At 44.9% G+C, this 10,495-nt stretch overlaps 1 protein-coding gene across 2 annotated transcripts; it reads right to left on the reverse strand.

The window, feature by feature from the left end:
* Positions 1-2,161: 2,161 nt before the first annotated feature.
* Positions 2,162-10,283, reverse strand: TMEM200C (transmembrane protein 200C). Of its 2 annotated transcripts, none has more exons than XM_053396498.1 (2): positions 10,175-10,283; positions 2,162-4,583 (listed from the first exon to the last, which is right to left on the reverse strand). In XM_053396498.1, exon 2 carries the CDS (start codon positions 4,538-4,540, stop codon positions 2,849-2,851), a length of 1,692 nt encoding a protein of 563 aa, XP_053252473.1. In that variant the 5' UTR covers positions 4,541-4,583; positions 10,175-10,283; the 3' UTR covers positions 2,162-2,848. The 2 variants fall into 2 exon arrangements, with proteins under 2 accessions (XP_053252473.1, XP_053252472.1); XM_053396497.1 differs by lacking the exon at positions 10,175-10,283 and adding an exon at positions 9,546-9,918.
* Between the last annotated feature and the right edge of the window lie 212 nt (positions 10,284-10,495).

Genomic DNA, 10,495 nt, shown 5'->3' on the forward strand with positions numbered 1-10,495 from the left:
ACTGTGTTGATGTGCAGATGAGCAGCTTACTTAGTGGTCAGTCTACATTGGGAAAGGGGCTTTCCTTGGAGCAGCATCTCAAAAAGAAACTTTAACATACAATTTCTGAGATTAAGTATTTATTTGAAATGAACTGATAGTAATGGAATCTGATTACCAAGGGGCAGTTCTTAGGTTACAGTCACCATGTGGAAGCTGTTAGGAATGCTTCAGCAAAAATATAGCTCTGCGGGACCAACACAGCATGTGGAAGCAATGGATCATGTTGATCACCCACATATTATTGGTTAACACAAGAACTGCATATTCTTGGTTGTTCTTGGGGCTGGCACAGAAAATCTATCCATAATCAGAGCAAGCTGTTTTACATATTACTGCTGCCTATGGAGCTAACCCATTCATAATTGTTCCCTGTGGTTTCAAGGCATAAGCCTGCCCTAAATCTCAGATCTTCCAGATTTTTTAAAAATGAAAGGGGGGGACCAACACTGATAACTGACGTCTCAAATTAACATTTAGCATTTCCACTCCCCAGAATTTCAAAAAAGTTTTTTTTATTTGCACATTATTGCTCATACGATTTATGTTAACGGGCAAAACGAAAACCCAAGCCCTACCCTGTTTTAAATCCCAGTTAAAATGTCAGAATACTAACTTCAAATGTAGTTTACTGTCCAATCCATAATCAAATAGGCACCAGATAGACAGATTTAATCAAGGTATAGTTTGCTATGGACTGGTATAGGCTGGCACCACATTATCTAAGCATACTGAATGCATTAACTTTGATAGAACCTACTTCCAAGTACATATCCATAGCTTCAAAACACAGATTTACATAATTCATGAATACTGTGGTTTGAGCTATTCTCTGGTTGTACACATGATGTGCCATCCTCTCCTGTCTGCCTCAGCACCATCTAATAAACCCCATCTAAGGCTGAATTCATGCATGTATATTCATCACTTTGTGACTGCAACATCAAGGAATGTCTTGCATGCATGAAACAGCCACCAATGAATAAATGTCAAAGGAGGGTGGATATACCTATGGAAATCAGGGCTAAGTACCATATCCAAAACACTGGCATTTTACCTTGTTAGTATCACTTTACCTTCTTTGGTGTCACTTTGCTAATATTTCTTGAGACACAGGCCAGCTGGTACCGGCTGCATCAGAATGCTTGTTAGGACAACTTCTCAGGTGTTCTACTTTGTCTTTGTAAATGCATGTGAGATGAAACTGATACTAAAAGCATCTCATAATTGCTAAAACATGTTAAAAGTTAACCTGGCAATCTTACCCTGTCCCTCACAAATTATTTAGACTTCAATCTCTTTCATTTCAGTAGGACATTTCCAAATTGTGCACCTAGTACCAGGATACAAGGCTGCAATCCTAAGCGCAAATATTTATTAAAGTTACGCATTTTTAACTTTTGTAATCCTACGCACACTGTCCTAGGAGTAAGGCCTACCCAACACAATGCAACTAAAGGCCAGACTAGATTTGATGTTGATTGTGTGAATGCAGTCAAAGTGCATAAAATAATAACAATAACAATAAGAGTGTAAACAGCAGCTGGGGATAGCACTGATATGCATCAGGTCCACAGTGGGTGAAGACACTGTCTTGATGCAACTGAGGAGGATTTTAGGATGACAGGAAGGGAAGGGTTAACCTCTCCCCAGCCACTGAACAACCCATGCACCAGGGAGGGTGTGTGTGGCTTCTGTTTGTTTATTTTTAAGTGCATTCATTACATGCATGCAATTAACATCATGTCTAGTTTGGTGCTTCCTCCTGAATCACCATAAATGGAATTGTGTTGTAACTTAATTTATTTCAGAAGTGTTATACCCATGGTTCACTGTCTCTTTCCTTGAAAACAATGGAATTTAAGTGCTTTATTTTGCCTTGATGCTCTATCCACCTGCAGAAGACTTTTAAGTTTTAAATTAGTTAACTCAACCACATTTTTTCTGCTTCATTTAAGAAAGTTTTTACCATTGTTCTCCTTAATTCAACACTCACCCACCCACACCCCTACCTATTCCCCTGCCTTTTTGTCTTTAAAAATAATAATTCAAAGTCCTACACTGAAAACAAGGCTTAGTTCATTAATAAGAATTTAGTCAGAAATGAAACATTAGCTAAATCTACTTTCTCATTGTAAATATATTTTATTTAAATTAAAAATGCTTATTAATGCTATTGATTCATACATGTGCAATAATACTTCATAAAGTAATATTACTTGAATTTAGGAATGTAGAATTGCAGCTTGCTGGCCATAGGGCATCTCCAATCTTTTCTCAGCCGACACTTTTACAAAAATTAAAGCTGTTTCCCACCTCCCACCTTTGCCATAGTACTTCGTCATTCTAACCAAACATTAAAAGGAAGGAAAAGAGACGGATTCTGACTTGAAAGTCACCTCTATCAGAAGCTAGGACAAGAGTGTGCAGTTAAGTGCCATGGCAAAAGCCAAGAGAGATGAAGAGAGAATGAAAGGGCGCAACTGGAATTTAAAAAAATCAGTAAAGTGCCACAATTATTGTAATGTTCTATTCCTTTGATCCAAAGAATTTACTCAGCTGTCAATGTGCAATACAATTTGGCTTGCAATGGAATATAGTTGCACAATTGAACAGAACAAACTCCTGTTAGATGGTGGTGGTGTTTTTCTTCCTTTCTTTCCTGAATACATCTACAGGAATTTATTGATGCCATTCCACAAGAACATTCCTCAAGCTCTTTGGATGTTGACCAGTTCCTAGATCCACAAGGGGGCAGAAGGATCACAAATTGTTCTGGTTGCTTGCCTCCATTTCATTTTGCTCTGGTTTAAATCATGCCTCTGCTCTCCGGGTCTCCTTCCTCCAGCCCGGCCATGGCATTTGATCTGGAGATCATGAAAAGTTTCTCTTTATTTGTGTACTGTCTTTGCACTTTCAAAGGCCGCTGCTCCGTTTGTTCTTTGCTGGCACCCTCAGAGGGGTCAGATTCCCCACTGGGGATTGCTTCACAGTCCTGGGTTTTATGGGCTGGGGTGTTGGCAACAGATTCCAAGGAGGTGCCTGTCTCCTCCAGTGGGGTGTAGCCCTTATTGCTTCTGTGTTGATCACACTGAGAGCTCTGAGAATCTCTCCTGTCCACAGGTGGCGTCGGAGGGGGAGAGTCCCCCAGATCGAGGGAATTGGAGTAGCTGGAAGATGAAGCTTTTACTAAAAGACTGGACTCGAGGTCTGTGCTACTGTCCAGAGTCTGAGAGGGTTCTGGGGAGAAGGATCTCCGGGCATCAGGGAGGCAGCTTGTGCTCTGGCGTCTAAGGACCAATTTGCGCTTGCCTGCCCTGGGCAGCATTGTATACCCTTGCCCCGTGTCTAGGTAGCTGCTCCTGAGATCTTTCAGGCTGAGCTCCACATCTCCCCGTGGAATCTCCCTAGCCCCTCGTTCCCCCAGCGGCCTCCGCCAGCCGCCACGCTCTCCCTCCGCCGCCTCCCCCTGAGTCAGAGGCAGCAAAGTGAAAGTGCTGAGCGAGGAACCCACAATGGAACTGGCTGTGCTATGCTGCTCCCAGCCATCTGGGGGGCTACAAGGTGGGCTACGAGCAGTTCTGGCCAAGGCAGCTCTCTCCCGATAGATGCTGTATACAGCCTCAGCCAAGCTGGGCGGCTGCGGCTGCCTAGAAGAGAAAGAGGAGGAGCGTGGCGAGGAAACCAAGTCTGGAGGAGACAGAGGGGCACCCACGGGTGGGTGCCAGCTGCCCTTGGCTAGCACACCTGCAGCCCCCAGGGCTTCCGCAGGGCCACTGCCGGGTTTCAGCTCCAGCCCTCGAGGTTGCACATAGTTGATGAAGCCGTTGATAGGAACTGGGGCGACAGGAGCTGAGGGTGCCCCATCCTTGGTCCGAAGGCTATGTGCATCAATGACAGTGGAGTACAGGTCCCTCAAGTTGATTATCTTTGTCTTTTTGTCCCGGTTCTCGTGGAGCACTGCATTGGCACAGATAAAGAGGAAGATTCCAATGCCCATGATGAGAGGCCCGAGCACCTTGAGCTTGTCTGAATGCAAATACTGCGAGAAAAGCTGGAAGAGGAAGCTTGTGGAAGTGGAGGAGGACGAGGGGACAGGTGGAGAAGGAGCAACACCCTTCTTGCTGCTCGCAAAGGATGTGTTGGCTCCCAAGCCTTCTGAGTGAGATTCGCCCGGGTCTTCCGTCTGGTTCCTGGAGCGGCTTTTGGTGGCAGTCCCATGTGCTGGCAAAAATTGTCTGTCCCCAGTGCTCCCTGCCCGGTAAAGAGGCTTGGGCCAGTAGCCTACTACCGCCAAGGCAATTCCCACGAGAAGCACCAGGATGCCACAAAGAGCAATGAGGCCGGAGAGGGAGCACAGCTTGAGCTTGCCCTTCACCACCACCACGTCGTTCTTGCGTTTCTTTTTGGCTTTGCGCTTGCGCTTTGGGACTTGGCTCTGAGGCCGCAGGGGATCCTGTTTTCTGGCTGAGATCCTCAAGAGGCCTCCAGTGGCGATCATGGCTGGCTACCCTGGGCACTGTTCCCTACAGATACTCCGGCTCCTACAGGAAAACGGGGAATAGAAAGAAAAAAAGATCGTGAGAGCCTGGGGACGATCCAGATTGCAAAGCCGCCCACACGGCATAGTCCCTTTAAGACTGCAAGTTACATTTCACATTCATTTATTAAATCTGCTCAGTCACTAGTGACTAATCACTCTGACACAAGGAGGTGTGTGCGAGACGGAGGCAGGTCTACAACAGCCCGCCAATTGCTGTTAACGCTAACCACAAAAATAGCCACTTAGACGCAACCCACTTGCCAAACTGACTACTTGGCCTTAATGTCGCTATCTGTGCATTTGCTGAACAGTAGCAGGGCACTTAATTTGCAGAGCATAAATTAATAAAAGGTTGATTAAGGCCCTATATGCATTTGCAAACAAAAGAAAAGGGGAGAAAAGATGAGAGGCAGCTGTTGGGCTAGTGAAAGGGAATCTCTTCTTGCTGACAGCAAAGCTGGCAAAGCAGCCTTAACTGAATTCCACATGACGTTTTAGAGCAGTGCTGTATGGATCGTGTGCAAACTGTTGTTTGGGGACATAGGGAGACAGTGTGCTCTTGCCAGGGTTGTATTTGCTTTGAAAGAACAAGTGTTCCATCTGGGGGTGCTTTCGAACCTGCCATTGTCTTTGGGTGTGCAGGTGAGAATCTTTTATCAGCTTTGACTGATTTACCAGTTACATCCATATCCAGAGAAAGCAAATCTACCCTTGGTTACACATGCCTTAGTTACATCCAAATATGACTATTATAATGTTTTGTAAGTGGGTCTCCCTTTAAAGATGCTTCAGAAACTGCAGCTGATGCTAAATGTGTTCATGACGATGCTGGCCACTGCTCAGTGATCAGAACAGAGGATGCCAATTTTTGTATAAGCTGCACTGGCTGCCTATCTGTTTTTGATCCCAATTTTTAGTGCTGTTATTGACCTTTAAAGGTTGCTAACAGCCCAGTGCCTGAAGGATTGCCTTCACTCATACTGAACTGCCCATGCCCTTCAATGAGCTCCAGAAACCCTGCTCTCAGGTCTGCCGCCACTGGCCATATTCTTGGCAGGTGTCAGGTGCAGGGTCTTTTCAGTGGTGGCTCAGCAACTGTGGAATTCTTTCCCTGGGGACATCTGGCAAACCCCTTCTTTTCTCACTATTAGGTAGCTAGACAAGGCATTTGCTTTTGGAGTTTATTTAGTTTTTCTTGCCTTTATTGGTTGGGTGCTGCTGCTATTGCTTAGCACCAGTTTTGTGATTAATGTATTACTGTTAAATTAACTTGCTCAGGTTATTTGCTTTTTTTGTGTTAAACACAGGTTTGAATGCATGCATGTGGAAAAGCAGTCTATGAACAACCAAAATATATAACTATACTTAACTACAAAATATATGACATCTTATACACACACACTAACCTGAGGTAAGTCCCCTTGAACTCTAAGGGGCTTACCTCTCAGCAGATACATATAGGACCACACTGTTAATAAAGAGTCTACCCTAGAACTCTGTTTCCCCACTAGGCCACACATGGCATGCTCTTAACTAGCTTTCACTTAATCTTCACCCTGGCAAGAATCCAACTCCATAGCATGCCAGTGCAAATGTTCCTTCATTTTGTCCTGCACAAAATGTTTGCTGATGGTCCTTCCCTCTTCCCCCAACTTCTGCTCAACTACTATAAAGGTAGAAGGTAGCCCCAATATCCCATACCCTGTCTGTCAGCTGGGGTGAGTTTTAAATTGACTTCACTCTAGAGAGCAGGCTTTCATTTGTCCTCTGCTGTCATAGAAGTATTGCCTTGGGCAAGCAGACCTAAAACTTATCCCTGGTCACCTGACCCAATAATACCCCCTGCCTTTACTTTCTCAGTAGGTGAAGTTCAGAGAATCAAAGGTGCTGTACACCTTCACAAACACTCTCAAGATCTGTTGTGCTGAACAACTGGGTGGTGGCCACGCAGGGGGCGGGGATGCAGCTGGAACAAAAACTGGGAACCTGTGGCCCTCCAGATCTTGCTGAACTACAATGCTCATTGTTGGCTGTGCTGACTGGAGCTGAAGATGGGAGGAATCCAACATCATCTGAAAGGCTAGAGAGTTCCCATTCTAGAGCCAAAGTTTATTTTAGTGGTTGTGTGTTTGTTTTCATCCTGGACCTGCAGGTTTGTAGAAGCCCTCCAAACTCCTGCAGATTTACTGCCATTGGCTCTGCATGAATCAATACAAAATGTGTTAGCATCTATATTTCATGAACTGAGAAACTGGGATGGATTCAACACAAAGAGGTCCATGGTTCAGCAGGGATTTTGGTTTCTTCTTTAACACACATGTGGGCAATATGTGCCATCACACAGTCCCAGCCTCATTTTATGTAGCCTCCAACACCTTCTCAGGGTGTCCCGTTTTCTACCCCATCAGAGTCACATCCTTCCTGTTCATTTCCTCCTTGTTTGTTCTGGGTTCTCCAATTGCTCCTGTCCCCCATTTCCTCTGTAGTTTCAGAGCATGAAATGGCAAGTATTTTATTTGATAAGAACGAATTGATACTTCATGTCTGTTAATCTCCACACCAATCCCTCCTCATTTCTGATGTAGACTAAAAATTAGGCTGCAGGCTGGCTCCACCCTACAAATAATAGGGTGTCCTTATAAATATGCAAATATTTCATTGGAAGGTTGTACTCTAAGTAATTCCCAAACTTCACTTGTGAGCTTTTGCCTATTTCGCCTCTCTCCTAAATCTAGTCAGGACTACTGAAGCCAAAAGAACAGGTCTAAGAATAATGGGCCAGCCTGAGGGTGCACCCGTTTATTTGTACACATGGAAATCAGGAGTAGGGGCAAAATCCTGATTTCCTTCTACCATCCTGCATTCCCTGACCATGTTAACACGGGCTTAACCATCTACTCCAGATGCACACTCATAGAGCCAGGTGGAAGAAAGCACTCACTCTAGAATGGAGCTTTTGTCCTTGTTTTGCAGACTGTACTTTCCTGAATGAATACCCTGTGGGTAAAGTGTGGGAGGTTTGTTGAAAATGGATGCATCAGCTGATTATGAAAGGGTTAGGTAGCACTACGTTATAAAGAGAATCCAAAACAAAACCTTACGCTGATCTACCAATAGTAGTTTACAGAGACAACTCGGTTATGCTTTAAAGTTCCTTATACAGCACTTTCTTGCATCTTAAGATAAAATAATAAGGAAATGCATCCCACCTTGGTTAAGGGTAGGAAAGGAAGCCTGATGTGGCCTTAATCACACCACGAGTGACTGTTTGGCTTTCATAATCTGTACTGTTTCATTATGAATGTGGAGCCTCCTGTTTTGTTATAGGAGTCGCTAAGCTGTTTATGAGCCTCAGGGCATCTTCTTTGAATGAGGCCAAAAGGTTACATTACACAAGGGATTTAGGTATGGTGATCTACCATGCAAAAGAAAAATGCATTTCCAGTAGAAAACGTTGGAAATGATACTAGAAAGGCAACTTGAATTGTTTTATTTAGGTCACTGGGCATGCATGTATTTATTGCACTGAACAGGCTGTGTGCTTTTATAAAACTAGAATGTGAAATTTAGCTGTCAATGTACAAAGGAAATAACCAAAGTCTAGCATCGTTAGAAATGTTTCTTTGAAGCAACTCCTTCTGAATCTATTTTGTTTTACTACCTAGGCAAATCCTCCTTTATGCTTAAGGTGTGAGGATATCCTCTGGACATCTGCCTGATTGGAATCATGTATGATGTTCAAGGTAACTGGTTATGTAACACCAGTGAATTTTCAGCCCATCAATGTGAGAATGTGATGGAAACAGAAAGATTCTGTGCTAAACCTGATTTAAAATGAGATGGAGCACTACTTTGAATCACCAGGGGGGAACAAATCATATTCTTGTGTTGACAAAGTAGCCTGAAATAATTTGCAAGGTTTTTATTTACATGAAATCGGGGTTCATAGTCTGAGCATTCAAATAATGAAGCAACACCTGTGTATTCAACAGGACAGTCTGAAAATACTAAAGAATTCCTTACTTTCCCCAGAATGTCCAAAATAGATTATAAGAACGATAAAAGCAATCAGTTCAACATGCTGCCTAAAGTTAAATCCTTTGCCTTGAAATCTGGTTAAGTCAGCATCCTAGATAATCTTATTTCCTTCATCAGCTAAACCTCCCCATTTCCCAAATATCCCCAGATTCAGCAATTTTCTGATTCATTTCAACTCCATGCATTTTCTCACAAAAACATTCCTAGTCCTTACACTGCACCTTAAAGTAATTAAACAGCCAGTTTAACCTTCCCTCCTCTTCTCTGGTATGATTTGACTATTATAGAGTGTAGATTGATGGGGGGGAGGGGAGATACTTCATTAATAGGGCTTGATTAAATCTCCATGTGTGCATGCTTCAGCTTCTGATGCAATGAAAAAAAATCACCATACAGTACTATGACAAAGATCCGCATTAACTTAGCTGGGGAAACACATGCTAAATGATGTTTGCAAAACAGTATTAGAAGAGCATAACAGAATGAGTCCTGCAACTGGGTTTCCTAAAAAGAAAGCTTTTGTTAGTAATTATTATGCTATGGAGAAATAGCCCAAATTCTGGAAGAATTCAGGACTTAGAGAACACTCAGATATATAGCCCAATGTGATCTATACCAGCTAATAGTTCCGTTAACCAAATTCGAGATCTTCTCTATTTCCCAGGCTTTCAGCTGTATTTCAAGTCTATAAGACAGATGAACATCTTGAGATAAATAAGCGAGTTACGCCACTTGCTCTGCTATTCTCTCTGGCATAAATGAAAATACACTCCATTTGGGTAAATAACCCTGACCTGCACAAATTAGCTGCTCGCCCTTGGGAAAGAGTTAGCTGCTTGCAGCGAGAGTTTAAACATTATTGCGTCCCTGGGAGGGTGGGCTGCCTCAGGGACAGAGGCTAATGAAACATTTGTGGTTGACATACCTGGGGCTTTGTTGTCCTACATCGTGTCATTAGCAAAGTTGCCAGTCCCTACGGGGGGAAGAGAGAGTTTTCGAGCGACGCTGTTGACAATCTCTGCATGAGGGGCAGCCAGCCTGGCTGCGGATCGGAGGGCTAAAAAAGCTGGCAGCGAAAAAGAAGCTTGCACCGGAGAGTCAGCGAATAAGAGCAGCCCACCCTTTCAACTTTCCAGATTTAAAACTCACTCCTGGAGCAAATCCATCCAAGGTGCTTTCAGCCTGAAAGGGGGTCACCTGCGCGGCTGCGCCCATTTGTGAGACCATTTTAGCCGGGCACCTCATTTCATAACCTTCAAAGCGCCAGGCTCTCTCTCTCTGTGCGTGTGTGTCCCTCCCCACCCCCACCCCACTTTTCAGGAAGGGGATGAAATCACAAAGTGATGTTCCTGGATCTCCACAAAGACAGGATGGTGCAGAGAAGGGACCGAGAGAGATCTTGGCGGAGCCCCATTCCTACAGCCCAGCCTTTTGGGGAGAAGGGAGGAGGACGAGGTGGGGGTGCTGCTGCTGCTGCTGAGGATCCCCGGGTGAGTTTACGGTTCAAAATGGCAGCATTTTGTAAGCGGGGAAGCTCCATCTCTTTTCTCTTACCGGGGAGAATCGCGGGGCGTGGGAGCCGCAGGCAAGTTCCTCGGAGCCCAGAGAGAAACCATGGAGAAACTTTGCAGCAGGGCGAGTGGACACCTCGGACGGAAAGCGAAGCAACCCCCCGGAGCCCCCCCTCCGGCGCCGACGCCCCTTCGGGCTCATGGGTACAGATCCCGGTTAGAAGAGGAGCCGCGATTGTATGGCTATGGGCAGCCGCCGGGCATCCACGGAAGCCAGCGGCCGCGGCACCGAGCAGTTCCTGCGGCCAAGTGCGCCTCCCGCTCCCTCCGGCATCCTGCCCGGCTTCCGACGGGGGTCGCCCTG

Source organism: Podarcis raffonei, chromosome 7, assembly GCF_027172205.1.
Source record: "Podarcis raffonei isolate rPodRaf1 chromosome 7, rPodRaf1.pri, whole genome shotgun sequence".
NCBI lineage: Eukaryota > Metazoa > Chordata > Lepidosauria > Squamata > Lacertidae > Podarcis > Podarcis raffonei.